Here is a 21,323-nt window from a genome sequence, read left to right on the forward strand (position 1 = left end):
TCAATGACCTGAAGAGAGCTTGGACCTATAAGGAGTGGCTCAGTAAGAAGTATCTTAAGGTCCTGGATTGGCCTAGCCAGTCTCCAGACCCGAACCCTATTCAAAATCTTTGGAGGGAGCTGAAAGTCCGTATTGCACAGCGACAACCCTGAAACCTGAAGGATCTGGAGAAGATCTGTATGGAGGAGAGGTCCAAAATCCCTGCTGCAGTGTGGGCAAACCTTGTCAAGAACTAGTCTTTAAAGTTCAGTCAGTCAGTCATTTTCTACCACTTATTCCATAGTGGGTCGCAGGGAAGCTGGTGCCTATCTCCAGCAGTCTATAGGCAAGAAGCAGGGTACACCCTGGACAGGTCGCCAGTCCATCACAGGGCAACACACAAACAACCATGCACACACTCATTAATTCACCTAAGGGCAATTTAGAGTGACCAATTAACCTAAAAGGCATGTCTTTGGACTGTGGGAGGAAGCCAGAATACCTGGTGAGAACTCACGCATGCACAGGGAGAACATGCAAACTCCATGCAGAAAGACCTCCGGACGGGAATCAAACCCAGAACCTTCCTGCTGCAAGGCAACAGTTTTACCAACTGCACCACCGTGCAGCCTTTTAAAGTCTTTAAAGTTTTTAAGGGTAATTGTTAATAGAAAATTTCAATTGAATAAAATGAAAAGTATGCAAAATATTGCAATTTTGAGTTTTTAAAATTCACCAACACTTCGTTTTGTATTATTCATTTTTCTTCCATATTATTGGTAAAGACAACGCTTGCGTGACCAATACAAAACATTGGTTTTGCAGAAAAGGGGAATAAAAAAGTCCTATATAATGTTGAAGCATAAGAACATCCCAAAATTCTTTATAACGTGTTGAAATGTAACTAAATTATTGCCAAATAATATATGTAGAGTAATATAGGTACATCCTTATTGCTATACAGTATTTCAATAAATGCCTGTGATTGCCTATCTTTAGTTATTTTTGCCTAACAGTGCCATCTAGTGATTATTGTACGTAACATTATTTATTGATAGGGAAAAGCCTCAGATAAACGTCTGACCTGATTTTCTTTATAAAAACATAAATAGAAACAAATTTAGAATAATTACAGTAGGACTCAAAGTTTAAACCAGTGTCAGCTTTTTAGATTATCTTCATAAAATCCACCATTATTACAAGCAGAATATCTCTTGACTGCTTAACATTGCATCCCTAATCATTATTAATCACCTGAAAGCACAAATCTTTCTATGATTAACTAATTATTCTTTCAACTATGCATGGGTTTAAATGGGATAATCAGAAAAGGATGCCTATGTGATTCCTACACATTATTCCTGTCCAAATTTGATATTTTGTCAAACTATTATAAACATAGCTTTCATTTCCTTCTCTGTCACATGTTTAAGGTATGAATACACAAGTTTTCTATGAATTTACGACAGATACTTTTCCTTTTACTGTTTTCATTCTCATTTAGTAGTAATCAAATCCTTTAAGGTTTTTTTTTTTTATTCAACAGAATAAATCCGGACACAGAAATGTATCTAAAAGAAAGAAAAAAATTCAGACATCCTTTTCTGCTTCAATAGACGATTTTATCTTTGCACTTTAATCACAATCAGGTTTGACTGAGACTCTGGTAAAAAGCAGTGTCCCTGCGATGCTGTTGGACAGGCATGTTCCTCCTGGTTCTATTGACTTTCTCCAGATCGACTTCCACCAGCACCATGCCTGGCTTCTCTCCTCCACAGTCACCCACCACATCACCCCAGGGGTCCACGGCCAAGGCGTGGCCATACGACGTACGCTTCTCGTGGTGCCGGCCTACTTGCGCTGCTGCCAGGACAAAGCACTGTGTTTCTATTGCCCGTGCACGGAGTAACACCTAGAAACACATTACAGCACAATCATTAACATTTTACTTATTAAACTGATACAATGTTTGTATTTTGTTTTCGCATGGAAAGGTATGGAGTTCTTGCAGTTTAATCACCTTTAGTTAAAATATCACATTTCGTGGTTTTTACTCAAAGATTTGAAATTGTAGAATATGATCTAATTGTTTTTATTTTAAACAGAATAATTATTTCTACTGATGAAAAAATACTCTAACATATTAATTCTAAAACTGTTATGTGTACCATTTATTTATGGTAATTCTGATTGTGTCACATAAATTTGAACAAAACGATAGAATACTCGTACTCGTCATTTTCCGCTTCATCCAGGATAGAGTCGTGGGGGCAGCAGACTCAGTAGAGACACACAGGCGTCCCTCTCGCCAGACATCTCCTCCAGCTCCTCCAGAGGGAGCCCAAGGCGTTCCCACACCAGCTGAGAGACATAGTCCCTCCAGCGTGTCCTGGGCCTCCTCCTGGTGGTACATTCCTGGAACACCTCCCGAGGAAGGCGTCCAGGAGGCATCCGGTACAGATGCCTGAGCCACCTCAACTGGCTCCTCTCGATGTGGAGGACTCTAATCGGAGCTCCTCCCAGATGGCCGAGTTCCTCACCTTATCTCTAAGGGAGTGCCCGCCACCCTACGGAGGAAGCTCATTTTAACCGTTTGTGTCCAGGATCTCGATCTTTCGGTCATGGCCATAGGTGAGGGTAGGAACATAGACGACCGGTAAATGGAGAGCTTCGCTTTTCGGCTCAGCTTTTGCTTCACCACAACGGACAGGCACAGTGTCCCCATTACTGCAGCGGCCGCACCGATCCGATCCATCTGTCGATCTCCTGCTCCATTCTCCCCTCACTCGTGAACAAGACCCCAAGATACCTGAACTCCTCCACTTGAGGCAGGAACCCCAACCTGCCTCAAGTGGAGGAGAGGAAGAGGACAAGCCACCCTTTTCCGGCCGAGAACTATGGTCTCAGACTTGGAGGAGCTGATCTTCATCCCAGCCGCTTCACACACGGCTGCGAACCGCCCCAGTGCATGCTGTAGGTCTTGGCTAGAGGAGGCCAGCAGGACCACATCATCAAAAAGAAGAGACGAAATCCCCTAGTCCGCAGAGTCCAACATGCACTGGGAACATGTCCGACTTAGTGCCGGCAATGCGGACCAAACTCCTGCTCTGCTTGCACAGAGACCGGATGGCCCCTAATAAAGGGCCCCCGACTCCGTATTCCTGAGGCACCCCCCCCCCCCACACACAGGGACACAGGAGAGGGACACAGTCGAATGCCTTCTCCAGGTCCACAAAACACAAGTGGACCAGTTGGGCAAACTCCCATGAACCCTCGAGGACCCCGTTGAGGGTATAGAGCTGGTCCAGTGTCCCACAGCCGGGATGAAAACCACACTGCTCCTCCTGAAGCAGAGATTCAACTATCAGCTGGACTCTCCTCTCCAATACCCTTCAATAGGCTTTACCAGAGAGGCTGAGGAGTGTGATCCCTCTGTAGTTGGAACACACCCTCCTGTCACTCTTGTGAAGGGGGACCACCACCCTGGTCTGCCAGTCCAGAGGCACTGCCCCCGACTGCCATGCAATGCCAACCATAACAGCCCCACAGCATCCAGAGACTAATCAGGGCGGACCTCATCCACCCCTGAAGCCCTGCCACCATAGAGCTTTTTAACCACCTCGGTGACTTCAGCCTGGGTGATGAAAGAGTCCAACCCCGAGTCCGTAGTCTCTGCTTCCACCAGTGAATGTGTGACAGCAGGATTGAGGAGATCCTCGAAGTACTCCTTCCACTGCCTGATAATGTTCCCAGTCGAAGTCAGCAGTTCCCCACCCCCATTGTAAACAGTGTTGGCGAAGCACTGCTTGCTCCTCTTGAGGCGCCGGACGGTTTGCCAGAATCGGCTAGTAACCCGGGCCGTGGCACACTTAATATTAGCTATAAAAATCACCCACTAAATACAGAAGTGGTGTATAAGTACTGACGTTTTTAATTTTAGAAAACCTTTTTGCTGATCTGCTTATTACAGAGTAACAAGTATACTAGCTCATGTTAGCTAGGTATTTACGTGGGCTTTCTGCCTGGGTAGCTAGCTTGCAGCTTGCTGTTTAACAGACATGGCTCTTGTAGCTTGTCAACTTTAGTTTTAAAATTGTGTTACCCTAATAAGATTGACGGGTGGTGCCGCTTTGGCTTCCACACTACGACTGTCCGGAAAGATATTTCCAATCAGCCAAATATTCTCTTGCTTTCCTGTCAGAAAAGCCTTCTTTCAGCCAGCAGACCAGGAATGAGCGGCCGTAAGTGAAATCTCTAGTCACTCAGATAATTTATCTGGCATCTCATTAGAAGTACTTTAAATCATAAGAACAGTATGATGGAAACCTTGATACCTGTAAGCGCTCCATGCTTCATATTTTAGTATAGTATTGTTATCCTACCTCCCAGTGTGCGGCTCCTGTTGCTACAGTGAAGGCTGATGGGTATGTAAGGATATCTGCACCATGTCTTTGCAAAGCAAGTGATAACTCAGGGAACCTCAAATCATAGCAAACTCCCAGTCCGACCTACAGTACATAAACAAAACCACAGAAATACAGATGATGCCAACATAGTTTAATGTCCACAACATGTAATAGTGCCAACAAAGGGCATGCTCTACTTAGGAAGACATCCAAAAATTGATATAGTGCAAACATAATCTGTTGGTGCTATGTTTCTCATTCAAACCTCAAAATCCTTCCCTATGTCTGGCTTACAAATTTATTTCAAACAGAATAGTAAGATAAATATAACTGATTTATTTTATTTCTTTATCCTCAGACATACAGTACCTATCATATAATGACTTATCATGCTTGCGCAGTGCTATGAGGAGATAGCTACCGTTCAACAGTAATCCCACCTTGCCAATGGGAGTCTGGACTGGAGGAACCAGGGAGGCTCCAGGGATGGTGAAGGCACTCTCTTTGAGTGACACACCCTTTTCTGGCAGTTCCACATCAAACAAATGGGACTTCCTGTAGACTGACATGATGTCACCTGTCGATTTAATGACAGTTCATCAGTGTAAACATTGTATGATACCTCAGAATAAGGGTAGCTCTTTTGTTTAAATTATGAGATACACTGCACCTTTGTTATTAATGATAATATGACTGTTATAAATACGTCTGTCGCTCTCCCAATCATGTCCTCGTTCATGAAATCCTCCAAGAGACAGCCACACCTCCAACTTCCTGAAACAGTTTAAAATACCAATAATGTAAAACTATTTCTTATTATTATTTATACCATATTTTGGATATATAAAGCTGTGTTGCTCCACCTGGCGAGCTGAGTGTATCGGGAGATCATGTCCCCTCTCAGACTTTCTGACAGTGACAAGGTCTCCTCTCTGCTGGATCCAATGTAGTCAAACCCCTCTGGCAGGAAAACCATGCAGGCCCCTTGCTGTCGGGCTTCCTCAAGCAGCTGTTTACACGCAGAGAAGTTGGCCTCCTTGTCTGGGCTTGCTGTAACTTGACAGACTGCTGCCACAGGCGGAGGGGAAGTGGACATCCTGCAAATATAAGGAGGAACCTCAGGAAACATGTCAAGTCAACAATGGTTGATAATTAACTGTACAAGTTACTGGGCTTTTTCTATGGCACACTTAATGTTTGACTTTGTCCTCCAGCTTTTACTTTTATACCAAGCAAAACTATGGAAAACAGTAATATTTAAATAGGCTAGCCCTATAAGATGAAGTTATGTTTAAATGTAAATAAATTAAGCATTAAAACAGCTGCCTCTATGCTCCAACTCCAATATCAATGACGTTGTTTGGAAATATCTCAACAGTAGAAATAACAAAAAATATTATTCTTATCAAAAAATCACTTGTTATAACTTTTGAATAAATATCTTGAATATAAAAACAAACATACCTGTTTTGCAGCATGTAATGGTGTCTCAGAGCCGGCAGGGAGGCCACATATTTCACAGATGATCCCAAAATGTACCTGAACATTGGTCCCATGCACGGTCGCCTTCACTATTTACATTACGTTAGTGTTTTACTAATGTTTGGTTTCATGCTTAGCTCAGTCCTCTGCAGTGACAAGGTGCGAAGCTTTATCTTCTTCTCTGCTATGCATCAAAGTGTAGTGCACTCTAACGCCATCTACTGGGAACTCTTCAGCACTAAAATATTACAAAAATGAAAAGTCTCCAGAAGAAAATGAATAAGGGCTTCGAAGAACATAAAAAAAGCCAGATTAAAATAGAAAGAGTAAATATCAACATTGTTTAGTCATTATGTAGGTGAGGTAAACAAGGTCTTAGAGTTTATAAGGATGTATAATGGCTGTGGTGTTAGTTAAAATGGTAATTTAACAAACATGCTAGTGTAGTCAAGCCAGTAGACTTTATAGGCTTACTGTCAATTGTGTTACATATTCACAGACAATTCTGTGAAACATTTTTTCTACCTTTATGATACAACTAATACTTTCTTTTATACAGAGCATCTTCATAATGAACCTACAGCTGTGAACAACTTATGTGGATGTACCATATTTAAGGAGTTTAATTGCCATTCTTCTAAGTTGTGAGCATCCCATTCCTCTGTCCTCCAGCCAGACTGTCTACATTATAAAATATGTTTTAATATATTCATATATTTTTGCATATGGATTTAAGTTAGGAGAATGTAGTGCTTGAGTGCATTGCAAAATTTACTTAATTATTTTAGTTTTGCTTTGCTACTCCAAGACTTCAGCTCAGCCCAAACTTGCTTTCCAAATTTGAAGAGGTTCTTAAAGTGTTTTGATTCCTTAATATATTACATTTAATTAGACTTCTTTACAATGAAATCTTTCTTAATACAGAGGACTATCCCTCTGAAGTAATGTAAAACAAAGTACAAAATAATAATATCAGATTATAAGAGAAACTTAATTGTTAACAATGTTATTACGTTGTTATATATATGTTGATCTATATTTGAACGTAACATAGAATTAGTAACAATCATATTTAGCTATAACAAAAACTCTTCACTTTCTTATAAATAATTATATTTATAAGAATTCAAGGCTAACCGGTAGTCCTTCCCCATGGCCTCACCGAACTCCTCCCAGGCCCGAGTTTTGCCTCTGCCATGGCCAGAGGCATAAAAAAAAAACCAAACAAAAAAAACTGTGTATATATATATACACACACACACACACACACACACACACACACACACAATGCTCAAAAAAATAAATGGAACACTCAAATAACACATCCTAGATCTGAGTGAATGAAATATTCTCATTGAATACTTTGTTCTGTACAAAGTTGAATCTGCTGACAACAAATTCACACAAAAATCATCAATGGAAATCAAATTTATTAACCAATGGATGCCTGGATTTGGAGTCAACCACAAAATTAAAGTGGAAAAACAGACTACAGGCTGATCCAACTTTGATGTAATGTCCTTAAAACAAGTCAAAATGAGGCTCAGTATTGTGTATGACCTCCCTACAACACCTGGACATGCTCCTGGTGAGACGGTGGATGGTCTCCTGAGGGATCTCCTCCCAGACCTGGACTAAAGCATCCGCCAACTCCTGGACAGTCTGTGGTGCAACGTGATGTTGGTGGATGGAGCGAGACATGATGTCCCAGATGAGCTCAATGGGATTCAAGTCTGGGGAACGGGCGGGCCGGTCCATAGCTTCAATGTCTTCATCTTGCAGGAACTGCTGACACACTCCAGCCACATGAGGTCTAGCATTGTCCTGCATTAGGAGGAACCCAGGGCCAACTGCACCAGCAGATGGTCTCACAAGGGGTCTGAGGATCTCATCTCGGTACCTAATGGCAGTCAGGCTACCTCTGGCGAGCACATGGAGGCCGTGAGGCCCTCCAACGGAATGCCACCCCACACCATTACTGACCCACTGCCAAACTGGTCATGCTGAAGGATGTTGGAGGCAGCAGATCGCTCTCCACGGTGTCTCCAGACTCTGTCCTGTCTGTCACATGTGCTCAGTATGAACCTGCTTTCATCTGTGAAGAGCACAGGGCGCCAGTGGCGTATTTGCCAATCCTGATGTTCTCTGGCAATGCCAAGCGTCCTGCACGCTGTTGGACTGTGAACACAACCCCCATTTGTGGACGTCGGGCCCTCATACCATCCTCATGGAGTCGGTTTCTAACCGTTTGTGCAGACACATGCACATTTGTGGCCTGCTGGAGGTCATTTTGCAGGGCTCTGGCAGTGCTCCTCCTGTTCCTCCTTGCACAAAGGCGGAGGTAGTGGTCCTGCTGCTGGGTTGTTGCCCTCCTACACCTCCTCCATGTCTCCTGGTGTACTAGCCTGTCTCCTGGTAGTGCCTCCAGGCTCTGGACACTACACTGACAGACACAGCAAACCTTCTTGCCACAGCTCGCATTGATGTGCCATTCTGGATGAGCTGCACTACCTGAACCACTTGTGTGGGTTGTAGAGTCCGTCTCATGCTACCACGAGTATGAAAGCACCACCAACAATCAAAAGTGACCAAAACATCAGCCAGAAAGCATCGGTACTGAGAAGTGGTCTGTGGTTCCCACCTGCAGAACCACTCCTTTATTGAGTGTCTTGCTAATCGCCAAAGATTTCCCCCTGTTGTCTATTCCATTTGAACAACAGCTGTGAAATTTATTGTCATTCAGTGTTGCTTCCCAAGTGGACAGTTTGATTTAACAGAAGTTTGATTTACTTGGAGTTATACTGTTTTGTTTAAGTGTTCCGTTTATATTTTTGAGCAGTGACAGCTGGGTTTTCTCTTCGCAGCTGAACTGCATTTGCGCACAGGCAGTCTCATGGGCCCCCTTTTGCACATCTAGACTCGGGTCCTACTGGGGAGCACCTTCCAAGATGGCAGCCAACAGCAGCAACACGGGTAACAAGTCTAGCAGCAGCGGTGGAGGAAAACAGTCCGGCCCGTCGGCTGAACAGGTGCTCTTACATGCACACAGACTACATTTAGTCGATACATACATTGTTGGTGTTAATCGGCGGAGTCTGGTGAAGTGAAAGCCGTCAGTTGGACGGCCGGCTAGCTTAAGCTAACGTTAGCTTCCCCGTCGCCATCATCAGAGCATCAGTCTGCTTCCTAAAACCTCTCATTGCCGATGTTCACAGAGATGTCAGTATAGCCAGTCATTTAAAATGAATTTATATCGGGCTATGGCTCTGATGAAGTAATTTAAACTTTAACATCCCTACAAGTTGTCAGTGTGGTTGTGGTATGACGAGGCGAAAGGCTATTTTTATGGGTTTCTTGTAGTGTCCCTTATCCTTCACATATGCTACAACTACAGGTCCTTCTCAAAATATTAGCATATTGTGATGAAGTTCATTATTTTCCATAATGTCATGATGAAAATTTAACATTCATATATTTTAGATTCATCGCACACTAACTGAAATATTTCAGGTCTTTTATTGTCTTAATACGGATGATTTTGGCATACAGCTCATGAAAACCCAAAATTCCTATCTCACAAAATTAGCATATCATTAAAAGGGTCTCTAAACGAGCTATGAACCTAATCATCTGAATCAACGAGTTAACTCTAAACACCTGCAAAAGATTCCTGAGGCCTTTAAAACTCCCAGCCTGGTTCATCACTCAAAACCCCAATCATGGGTAAGACTGCCGACCTGACTGCTGTCCAGAAGGCCACTATTGACACCCTCAAGCAAGAGGGTAAGACACAGAAAGAAATTTCTGAAGGAATAGGCTGTTCCCAGAGTGCTGTATCAAGGCACCTCAGTGGGAAGTCTGTGGGAAGGAAAAAGTGTGGCAGAAAACGCTGCACAACGAGAAGAGGTGACCGGACCCTGAGGAAGATTGTGGAGAAGGGCCGATTCCAGACCTTGGGGGACCTGCGGAAGCAGTGGACTGAGTCTGGAGTAGAAACATCCAGAGCCACCGTGCACAGGCGTGTGCAGGAAATGGGCTACAGGTGCTGCATTCCCCAGGTCAAGCCACTTTTGAACCAGAAACAGCGGCAGAAGCGCCTGACCTGGGCTACAGAGAAGCAGCACTGGACTGTTGCTCAGTGGTCCAAAGTACTTTTTTCGGATGAAAGCAAATTCTGCATGTCATTCGGAAATCAAGGTGCCAGAGTCTGGAGGAAGACTGGGGAGAAGGAAATGCCAAAATGCCAGAAGTCCAGTGTCAAGTACCCACAGTCAGTGATGGTCTGGGGTGCCGTGTCAGCTGCTGGTGTTGGTCCACTGTGTTTTATCAAGGGCAGGGTCAATGCAGCTAGCTATCAGGAGATTTTGGAGCACTTCATGCTTCCATCTGCTGAAAAGCTTTATGGAGATGAAGATTTCATTTTTCAGCACGACCTGGCACCTGCTCACAGTGCCAAAACCACTGGTAAATGGTTTACTGACCATGGTATCACTGTGCTCAATTGGCCTGCCAACTCTCCTGACCTGAACCCCATAGAGAATCTGTGGGATATTGTGAAGAGAACGTTGAGAGACTCAAGACCCAACACTCTGGATGAGCTAAAGGCCGCTATCGAAGCATCCTGGACCTCCATAAGACCTCAGCAGTGCCACAGGCTGATTGCCTCCATGCCACGCCGCATGGAAGCAGTCATTTCTGCAAAAGGATTCCCGACCAAGTATTGAGTGCATAACTGTACATGATTATTTGAAGGTTGACGTTTCTTGTATTAAAAACACTTTTCTTTTATTGGTCGGATGAAATATGCTAATTTTGTGGGATAGGAATTTTGGGTTTTCATGAGCTGTATGCCAAAATCATCCGTATTAAGACAATAAAAGACCTGAAATATTTCAGTTAGTGTGCAATGAATCTAAAATATATGAATGTTAAATTTTCATCATGACATTATGGAAAATAATGAACTTTATCACAATATGCTAATATTTTGAGAAGGACCTGTATAATGAATACGCCACAGAATGACACTCTTGTCATTTTGGTTGTAATACAAGATGCACAACAATATGAGCACAATGTGGAGAGCACAATAACTATAGGGGCAATGACGGAGAATTAAAAACAAAACCTTAAATATAATGTAAAAAGTTAACGTTTATGGGGACATTTTAAATAAAAAGGAAGCATTAATATACAATGATTTCTTTACTCTTTTTTTTTATACAATTGAGTATGTTTGCTTTTTACACATTCACTGTGAAATTTGTCAAAAAATAAATCATATTTGTTTAAGACATTTTCTAATTATTCCCTATTATATGTAAGATAATGCCATAACCTAAAGCTAAACTTGAAATTGTACTCAATCGAGCACTTTTTTTCCCCCCTAACACTAAATAAAAGCTGTTTTTCTGTGTGCTCAGTTGTTTGGCAAGTGAGCGTTTTGACCATATTATGTGCATTTTCAAACACCTAAATGCTTATTGGATATGTGTAATAAGGGAGGGTGTGGCCTAAGGAAATTAAAAGCCTATGAGGATGTATGCATAAAAAGTGGCTCAAGAAAGAGATTCAAATGACTCTGAAAAGTCAATAAAAAATCCAGAAAGATTGCAGCACTCTTGAAGATGCCAGCATCTCTGCATGGGATCACAGAGCCATTAAACATTTTGTTGAAAATAGACAACTGGGTCGCAGAAAGGTGTTGAAAGAAAACACACAATTACCAAATATCTCAGAGGAATCAAATGTAAGGCTACACAGAACCTATTTTCCTCCAGTGCTGTCATATTCCAGAACCTACCTGGAGGGCCCAGAAGGTGTCGTGTACTCAGAGCAGGTATGAAAGGCTGAAACCCAACCTCCACTGTACAAGGCACATAGGTTGAAACATTGAGACTGGACCAGAACATACCAGAAGACAGCTTTTTTTGACTAATGCCATGAGAGGGACTCTTGATGGACTTGAGCCATAATCAGCACAATAAAGATATTTGTAAAGATGAGCTAGTTGAATCTTTTCAGGTTGCAAATAGACCCAAAATCAACTCACAAACCTACTGCCAGTTCTAAAGACACTTTCTACAAGCAGTGGCTCAGAGAAAAGTCTGCATTTTTCAAGACAGCCATGATTGTTCTGCAGGACAATGCTCTATTGCAAACATCAAAGTGCTCCGCTGTGTGGCTCCCGAGTGAAGGCTTTAAAGAAGAAAGAAGAATGATATAGCCCCCATCATAATCTGGCCTTAATACTGTTGAGATCTTATGAGCTCTTCAAAAGCTGTAGATTTACAGTGAAGGAAAAAGAGTCCACCTCTCTGAACAGCATCTAGAAGGCTGCGGTTGCTGTATCCCCAAAGGCTGATCATCAACACACCAGGAAACCGACAGCAGACGCCAGACTTGTGGCTGTTATTGGACAGAAGGACAACTATATTTGTCACAGATCATCTTTTTTTTTTTCATATTGGGAATGTTTATTTGTAAATTTTGAGTTGTTACTCTTACTTAACTGATAAAAAATAAACAAGTGATTTGTTTAAAGAAAGATTTTGATTTTCTTTTTAATAATTTTTAATAATAATATAAAAATTCTGCGCAATTTTGCTGTTTAGGTTGGAGGTTCGTTAACATTTTGGATTGACTGAGAAATCAGATAGTTAAATAATAAAATGAATCCCAAAAATACAACTTTCCTAATATTAGTGCACACTATGTAGAGAACTGCCAAAACCTTTGAGCATTAAACTGGAATACATATCAAAAATTATGTAACAAATTGGATTATTAGTTGTTTGTTTGGCAGTACTGTGAGACAGTTCTGATAAGTTTATCTTTATGACAGGTGGTGGCAACATTTCAGAGGATGCGTCAGGAACAGCGCAACATGGCGTCCAAAGCTGCAGAGCTGGAGATGGACATCAATGAGCACAGGTTGGTGACTGAGGGTTCCACCTCTGCAGCCTAGAACCTTTTCTCAAAGCCTAAACTCAGTGGTATCTTTACAACTGTTGTCTGACAGGATTACATGTGTCTAAAAAGTATACTGTATTGTTTTCCTTGTTGTTTTGAATTACACAGTTTGAGAGCAATCAAGTTTCTAATAAGTATATTTCACCATAAACAAGCTTGCTCTAAACAGTCTTGATGTGAAACTCTAAGCTTTCGACTTTGCTTCTTTTCTGTTCAGTTTAGTAATTGAAACTCTAAAGGAGGTGGATCCTTCCAGGAAATGTTTTCGTCTAGTAGGAGGAGTGTTGGTGGAGAGAACAGTGAAAGAAGTTCTACCTGCACTAGAAAACAATAAAGAACAGGTAATCTATACGGGAGTGACTGTACCCGCTGCGTTCTTTGCATACTGCTTTATTACATGGGTTTTTTAAAATCTTGTTTAACCAGGTAATATCTCATTGTGATAAAAGATTATTTTTCCACAGGAGACCTGGCCAGAACAAGCAGCAAAACGTAAAACCACAATTGAAAAAATGACTAATTAAAAAAAAACTACATGGAAAATAATGCCATTGCAAATAAATGAGGTGTTTGAAATTTACAAGCGGATTGTTAAAAATAAGTACATGAAATGGAGTCAGCCTCAAATACTTATAATTGACATTTAAAAGCACTAAACAAAATCAGTGCTGTTATTTTCCAGTCAATCTGTTGTTTCTTCCATGTAAAATGAACAGAATGGACAAACGGACATTTCACCTATTGGAACTCTATACAGATTATACAGCTGATAATGGTACAAATAAGCCGAGCACAGAACTAATGACCAAGCTGTAGAAGCAGCATCTTCCTGCCAAGACTCTGGCAGCAAGTACCACAGCTAGCTGCTGCTACCAGTATGAGCCATCCCAAGAACAGAAAATGTAATTTAATGACTAATATGACAGTCATCAGAAAAATTCTAAATTATTCTTATCCTTTAAAGTCCCCAAAAAATTCTATTTCTTTTCTTTCTGTCACAATTTTCATTACGGTAAATTACTATTTTATTTATTTATTTTTTCCTCTTCTTACCAGATTACCAAACTAATCGAGAGCATCAACACGCAGATGCAGGCGAAAGGACGGGAGCTCACAGAATACAGAGAACGCTACAACATCCGTCTGGTTGGAGAGGGCGAAGGGGAGGGTCAGGGCCAGTCTGCAGCGTCGTCCAGCAACAGCGAGGAAGGCGGATCTAAAAGCGGAGCGGGAGTTTTGGTGTCATAGCTTAATAAGATGGACAGCGACAGCAGGGCCCTCTGATTTCTGCATCGCCAAAAACAACAACAACAAAAAAAGAATAAAACCTCAGTGGAAAATCAGAACTTCTTACAGGAAAACTTTGGATTGGGGGATTTACTGTAATTTCAGAAAAATATAATAAATTTGAGTTTTCACATCAGGTTCAAGCAACTGTACTCAGTCTGTATGTTTGGTTATAAATGGTAATGTTTGTCCTGATCTGAGGGTGTCCTGCATGGATATTTTTTTCTGAAATACCGTCAAGAACAATTCACAATTAAATGCATACCATCTGTATTTTAAGGTGACTGACTTTCTTATAAGCAGTTTACTGTAATTTTCTTCTGTACTGCTGAGTTAAAAATAACTTCAAATACCAAGAACATCTCTGTGGCTATTGCCATTGATATTTTTATGAAAACGTACATTGGTATTTCCTACACTTCAGCTTTTGCACTCTTACCTTACACACAGTTGACTGTGCAGGGCTCTACAGCATTTTTCAGTTGTCCAAACTGTCACCCTTGGAATTAAAGAAAAGCATTTTGGGCATTTTGACACCATATTTTGAGCATGAACTAGTGAAAATGCATCACGATGTTTAATAAAATAAATGTGTTACTGCAGATGCAGTTGTAGGTTTGTTTGTACTACTTCTGAGGCCTTAATATGAAGATATAAGCTCTGTATTGACAAGCAACAAAACAACATCCTCAGAGGCCGCCCCACTTTGTCAGCTGAATAGTTTTTCATTCTTGTATTAGTGACTCAGGCCAGGACTCTCGAAGGTTTAAATGCTGAATTACTTCCTAGGCCCTGATGTGTACTGAGACCAAGGTTTCTGTGTAGTAATGACAGCAGCCTTTGTTGTTGCATGAAATAAAAAATGTTCGGATTCATTGGTTTGAAATAGTTTTTTACCGTTGAGGCTCTGCACCATTTTAAAATGGAACAAAATTTCCACAAAGCTTCAGGTCTATTCCTTTCAAAACTTTTGCTACAGATACTGATAGATTAGATATTTTCTTCTACCTCATCCATATCTATAATGAACCTTTTGCTCGATCTTTGACTGCATTTCTAGATTAGTGCTTGCTATCTTTTGCTTTGCTGAGATTCTAGCATCTTAATGTCCACCACAGATGCTCGATGGATTGGGTTCTGGGAAACTTGGAGGCAAAGTCAAGACCTCAGACTTGTGCTCCTCAAACGATACCTGAACCATTTTTGTCTTGTTGCAGGGCGCTTTATCCAACAAAAAAAAAGATGCCATAGCAATCAGAATACTGTTTCCTTGTTTTTAGCTGTCACAAACCTAAGGTGTGGACTCTTGCATATCAACTTGTGTTCGTTTATACTTTTTACAGGTATGAGGAAAGGAAAGCTAGTGAGTTTTCCAACGTAAACAGCAAAAAAAGAAAACCAGGTTATTTCTGTTGACACTGCATACTCATTTCGGGTCTAAGCCACCATGTTGTTTAATTGTAGTGATGTTTTTTTCCTTACATTCTGTGAGTTTAAAGAAAAGTAATAATCCAATTAACAAAAACATAAATATCGACGAGGATGGGATTCGAACCCACGCGTGCAGAGCACAATGGATTAGCAGTCCATCGCCTTAACCACTCGGCCACCTCGTCTGGATGGCTATATTACGCATGCGCATTACGTTTTATCGATGCCGGTCCAATCACTGGTTCGCTTATAACTGCTTCGGAAACTTATGTTCTTGTGTGGAATTACGTATTTTTGCTGAGAGCTTTTAATTATTTTTCAGTTCTTTACATGTGCAGGGTTTCCGCTGAAAACGCTAAACCCAGCGGCGCCTTTAGTACCGACTTTACGGCTGCTACACATCGACCTGCGCCGATGCCGCTCAGCCAACCAGCGCTGTGTTGATTTAAGGGATCACAGAAGCTGGAGCCGTTTCATCGATTTTCTATGCTAATTTAAATCGTATGAAAGTCCTGCTTGATGCTCCTTTGATCGAGCTCAGCACTGGGGCGAGTGTTCCTCCCAACACAGCCCCGTTAGGCGGTGGAGTTAGCGCTGTGGCTAGGATGTAGTCAATGTTAGCTGGAGCACCTGGGCAGAACCAGCTCCTGTGTTTTTGGACCTGCTTTGTAAACAGCCGGATCGAGTTTTCTCTGGAATGCGTCTCTCCAAGAAATGTTCCGTGTTCAAAGTGGTGCTGAGTGCCCTGCTGATCGTGGCGCTGCTGCAGCTCATATACCTGTCCTTCCTGTCCAGGTTCCACGGGAAGCAGCAGCGCTACCGCTACTCGGAGCTCTTTGGAGGCTCCGCGGCCAAGAAGGACGCTCACCCCGAGAAAAACACGCGGAAGGAGCGGCTGAGGTACTCGCTGTCCACTGGTGGGATCTTTGACAACAGCGGCCAGTACAGAGTATACAAGAACTTGATAAAGAGTGATTTCACAACGAATCAGAAACCAGGTTCCCACTCGAACTCTGATATCCTGACTTTAGCCACCCATACTACTATCAACAACCTGCACCACCTGGAATCTCTGCTGGAAAGATGGCAGAATCCTCTCTCTGTGGCCATATTTGCACATGGGGAAGATGTTAAATTTGCCACAGCTCTGGTCTATGCACTCAGCTTCTTCTGCCCTCAGATCCAAGCCCTTGTGGACTTCCACTTGGTCTGCCTGTCAGGAGAGACAGCCGGTTTCCCTGAACAGGACCAGGAGCACTTTGTTGGCCTGGAAGACTGTGCTTCTGTGTTCTCCAGACTGGAAACTCACAGGGATAAATACCAAAACTATGCCATCAGTGGAAACATCTCCTACCCAAACAACCTTCTCCGTAATGTTGCCCGAGGTGGCACAGAGTCCTCCTACATCCTGGTCATCGATATTGACATGATGCCAAGTGCTGACCTGCACCAGCAGTTCCTCGGCATGATCTTGAGGCGGCCACAGGTGAATGAAGAGGTGTTTGTCCTTCCTGCTTTTGAGATCCGCCATGCCAGGAAGATTCCCTCAACGAAGGCGGAGCTGGTACAGCTTTACCAAGTGGGAGAAGTGCGTCCGTTTTATGAGGAGTTGTGCCCACGCTGTCAGGCTCCCACCAACTACTCACAGTGGGTCAACAGCCATGTTAGAGAGACAGGCACCCTGGAAGTTGCTTACACACTCAACTGGGTGGACCCCTGGGAGCCCTTCTACATCGGGGCTCGCATTGTCCCCCTATATGATGAGAACTTCAAGCAGTATGGCTTTAATCGAATCAGCCAGGTTGGTAGAATCGGAACTTCAAGTGCGAATTGTCTGAAAGCCGCAGGATCATCTCAGTATTTTAGAATACCATTAAAAAGTTTATTTCAGTAGTTAATTTAAGAAAGGGTAACTTCACATATTATACTTCAGTTACACAATGAGTGATATATTTAGAGTATTATGACTTACAGCTAATAAAAACCCCAAATTCAGTTTCTCAGAAAATAAGAAAACAACACGAGACCAATAAAAAAATGGATATTTCTTACAGCAGACCAGCTGAGAGCCTTGCCTGGGCCTGGGACAAGATGATCTTAGATGGGCCCCCACCCACACTTTTCTATAGCTAGTAGTAATTTCACTTATATTTACTATTTAAGGACACGATAGAAACTTCATTATGTTTCCTTCTTTCTCCTTCCATCTTCCCCCTTACTCTCCTCTTTCCTCCCTCCAATCTGCTCCATATTTTGGATTTCGTAGTTTTCCTTCTTAGAACAGTTTCTATATGGTATTCCTTCTAAACAAGGCTAACAGTGACACAAATCTCTAAAATTAATGTTATTTAAAACATTGTTACATTTGATGATTTAGATAAAACTGGAAATACATGAATCACATAAAAGATGTTTGTAGTATATTTTAAAGGTCATGACTATGGACTAATTTAATTGTGGAATTAAAATTTAAATCAAATATATATTAAAAGCACACTTAAACCTATTTCTTAATTACTTCTTTGCTTGCTGTGCTACTATGTATCATGAAATAATTCAAACTTCAACTGTTTCTTACTAAATAAACCCTAAATTCTGATTGGTTAACCTGCACAGCAACTCAGCTGCAGACCAATCACCTTTTCTGTAGTAGTGTTAGCCTCACTGAGAAATATCACCAACAATTAAAATAATATTTGTTAATTTAAAATAAAGATAGAATAATTTATTTGACGCATACAGCTCCAGTTATATTACAATTTTCACATTCATAAATATGAATTTTGGGACTTTTTAACTGCATTGAATTGTGGCACATTTGGCTTTCCATACTTGCTAGTTCTAAATTTTTCTTACTTTAGGCCACTGCTTGCGTTACGTGTTTACACCTGCTCACCTCAAGCCGGGATTCCAGTGTGCAGTTGTGAGGCTGGTCTGGTAGTAACGTCACTCTAGAGCAAGTTACAAAAACAGCGCAGAAATTAATGTTTACCAGCCTCCAAACCTCCTTTACCCACCAGTCTTGTTCTAATTATTACGTCCACTAGCAAAGACACACAACATGTAGCGCCAATAAAGCAGAGGTGAGAGATGTCCAGTTGTAGGTGGCAGTGGATCGGAGAGCGAACTGAAGGTAGGCTGTACCCGCAGCTTGAGGCATGTTCCAGGGGTTCTTGACTACTATTCAAAAGGCAAATAGGATGAAAAAATAAACAAAAAGGATCATGTTAATTAAAATATTAATCTTACATTTAAAAAACCACCCCCACTCCGTTAGCAGCCGTGCTTACAGGAATGTGGAATTACTGAAATAAATTAACTTTTGTTTTGTGGTCTAATTTATTGAGATGTACCTGTAGTTTTACTAAAATACACATCAATACATGCCTGCCTTCTAACGCTGTTCTGTCTCCTTGCAGGCGTGTGAGCTCCATGTGGCTGGATACAGGTTCTCTGTGCTAAGCTCTGCCTTCGTGGTGCACCGAGGCTTCAAGATCCAGGGGGAGTTCCACGCTAAGAAAGAGGAGGAGAACAAACAGAACCGGGTTTTGTTTCGCAGCTTCAAAGAGGGTCTGAAAACCAAATACCCGTCCTCTACCCGACGATGCTGAGGGAAAAAAAAAGATGAGGACGCTGTTTACTTTAAAGCTGTCCCTGGCCAACCTTTAAAGTCATAACGTAAATGTTTGGGCTTTTTAGATTGTTCTTCTATTCCCGCAGTTGGAGTTTAACCTAACCCAACTTGTGGGTTTCGTTAAAGTCTGTCTGAAAACACGAAGTACAGGAAGTTTATCAGCAGATTTCAGAGAACTAGTTAGGACTATAGGAGAGCCAAGAGCATTCATGACTAGATAAAAAAGAAAATGGGCCAATAATTCCCGTTTGTTTCATTTGGTTCAAATGGCCTCTGTAGGCCCATTGGAACCAAATGAAACAAACGGGAATTATTGGCCCATTTTCTGATTGCATTTGATAAGTTATGAGCTAACCATATCAGGTATTTGTCTTACTTTAAAAATTGTGCACAAATCAAGATACAAAAAAGAAAAAAACATTGGAATAGGAATGTCTTAGCATCTTCAAACAAACATTTCCAGCCGATTAAAGGTTGCCTTAAATCACACCTAAAAGAGCGTTCCTAGTCAAACATCGATCATAGAAGCTACAAGCCGAGCAGTTTCTATACGAAAAGCCAGAGCAGTAACTAGGAATAAGCACGCACAGTATGGAACTCTCACTGTCATAGAAAATCCAGTTTCACAGTATTTCTGCAGAGGTTTGAAAGAAAAATATGTAGCATGATCACACTGCTTTCATTTAAAACTGAAAAGCAACAACTATTCCTTTTGCATATCGATTATTACATTTAAAATGTTAATTATATAATTTAGTAATATATATTTTGATTAGACACAGACTTAAGGGAAACAAAATAGAATAAATAGCTCCTAAATTTTGCATATTGTCTGCAGAATATTACAACTTTTTGACATACTTCCCTATATAGCATAACATCAAGAGGGTAATTTGTCCGTTATTGTTCTGCTTATCAGACATGCTGCTCTTAACTTGCAAACTGTGGTTTTAAATCAGTGTTTCCTTAACAAGAGTGATGGAGCTCCTTTAGTGTCTATATCTTAAATATCTGGTTTTCCATTATTAAAAAGTTTTAAAACAGCCAAATCTGTCTTTGTTGTAGGCAGAACATTTACCTTATAATCTTATTTCAGCCAGCTGACATGCAGTGTGCTGCAACAGCTGGAGAAGTGGCAATGTGGCATTACGCTATGAGTCATATAGCTGGAAAAAAGTTCCTGTCACTGCAAAACTTTCTGTCACATCTCATAAAAAGTATTTAAACACTAGGAACGGTATGATGGAAAATTTGTAGTTTTTTAAAACTGTTACATTATAAAAGCTTTTATACATTTACGCCCATAACAAGCCCATGCCTAGCCATGCAGTGCTGTAAAAAGATATCTAATCCTTACAATTTTGATCAGTTTTTGATGTTTCGTCCCACTTACTTGATCATTAAACAATTATTAATATGAGATAAAAGATAGCCTGAGTAAATACAAAATCCTGTGAGTAAATACAAAATCCTGTTTTCAAATAACGACTTCATTTCTTAAGGTAAAAAAGTACACAAGGCAGTCTGGCCCTATGTGAAAATGAAACAACCCTCCTGTTAAATCAATAATTAACTGTGATGAAGCACATTTTTTTTGGCTCTATTTTACTAGCTATGAAATAACTTGAAAGAACCTGCCTGACAGCATGACGTAGACTAAAAGATCTAAGGAAATTCAAGAACAAAAGAAAAACAAAGTGATTGACATCTATCCGTTTGGAGAGGGCTACCAAGGCGTTCCCGAGGCTGTGAGACACCAGCGATCAACAAATGGCGAAAACATGGAACAGCTGTGAGCCATTCCAGGAGTGGCCGGCCTCCCAAAATTTCTCAGAGTGCTCCAAAGGCCCAGAAACAACTTCAGGCCCCACTTGCCTCTGTTAAATTCAGCATTATTCAACCATAAAGATACTAGGCAAAAATGCAGGAGCGTTCCAAGGAGAGTTTAGCCACTGCTGATCAAAAAGAAGACATTCTTCAAATCTCCATCTTAATTTGGCAAAAAACATCTCGGTGAAGCACAAGACCTTTAGGAAAACATTCTGTAGACGGATGATACAAAAGTAGATCTCTTTGGAACGTGTATGTCCTGTTATATCTGGTGTTGAAGTAACAGCATTTCAGAAAAAAGG

At 41.3% G+C, this 21,323-nt stretch overlaps 3 protein-coding genes and 1 non-coding gene across 4 annotated transcripts; 2 read left to right on the forward strand and 2 right to left on the reverse strand.

Annotated features, from left to right (window-relative positions):
- Positions 1-1,497: 1,497 nt before the first annotated feature.
- Positions 1,498-6,057, reverse strand: nit1 (nitrilase 1). Its single transcript, XM_047385610.1, has 6 exons — positions 5,850-6,057; positions 5,249-5,482; positions 5,056-5,159; positions 4,826-4,962; positions 4,362-4,487; positions 1,498-1,891 (listed from the first exon to the last, which is right to left on the reverse strand). Exons 1-6 carry the CDS (start codon positions 5,939-5,941, stop codon positions 1,625-1,627), a joined length of 960 nt encoding a protein of 319 aa, XP_047241566.1. The 5' UTR covers positions 5,942-6,057; the 3' UTR covers positions 1,498-1,624.
- Positions 6,058-8,743: 2,686 nt separating this feature from the next.
- On the forward strand, positions 8,744-15,001 carry pfdn2 (prefoldin subunit 2). The gene is made up of 4 exons (XM_047385611.1): positions 8,744-8,896; positions 12,712-12,800; positions 13,057-13,180; positions 13,896-15,001. Exons 1-4 carry the CDS (start codon positions 8,816-8,818, stop codon positions 14,085-14,087), a joined length of 486 nt encoding a protein of 161 aa, XP_047241567.1. The 5' UTR covers positions 8,744-8,815; the 3' UTR covers positions 14,088-15,001.
- Positions 15,002-15,660: 659 nt separating this feature from the next.
- trnas-gcu lies at positions 15,661-15,742 on the reverse strand. The gene has a single exon. It is a non-coding gene; the product is annotated as a tRNA-Ser (tRNA).
- A 52-nt stretch (positions 15,743-15,794) lies between these two features.
- Positions 15,795-20,232, forward strand: b4gat1 (beta-1,4-glucuronyltransferase 1). Its single transcript, XM_047386010.1, has 2 exons — positions 15,795-17,358; positions 18,977-20,232. The coding sequence occupies exons 1-2, from the start codon at positions 16,255-16,257 to the stop codon at positions 19,166-19,168; spliced, it is 1,296 nt and encodes a 431-aa protein (XP_047241966.1). The 5' UTR covers positions 15,795-16,254; the 3' UTR covers positions 19,169-20,232.
- The last annotated feature ends 1,091 nt before the right edge of the window (positions 20,233-21,323 follow it).

The sequence above is a fragment of the Girardinichthys multiradiatus genome, chromosome 14 (assembly GCF_021462225.1).
Source record: "Girardinichthys multiradiatus isolate DD_20200921_A chromosome 14, DD_fGirMul_XY1, whole genome shotgun sequence".
In the NCBI taxonomy this organism is placed as follows: domain Eukaryota; kingdom Metazoa; phylum Chordata; class Actinopteri; order Cyprinodontiformes; family Goodeidae; genus Girardinichthys; species Girardinichthys multiradiatus.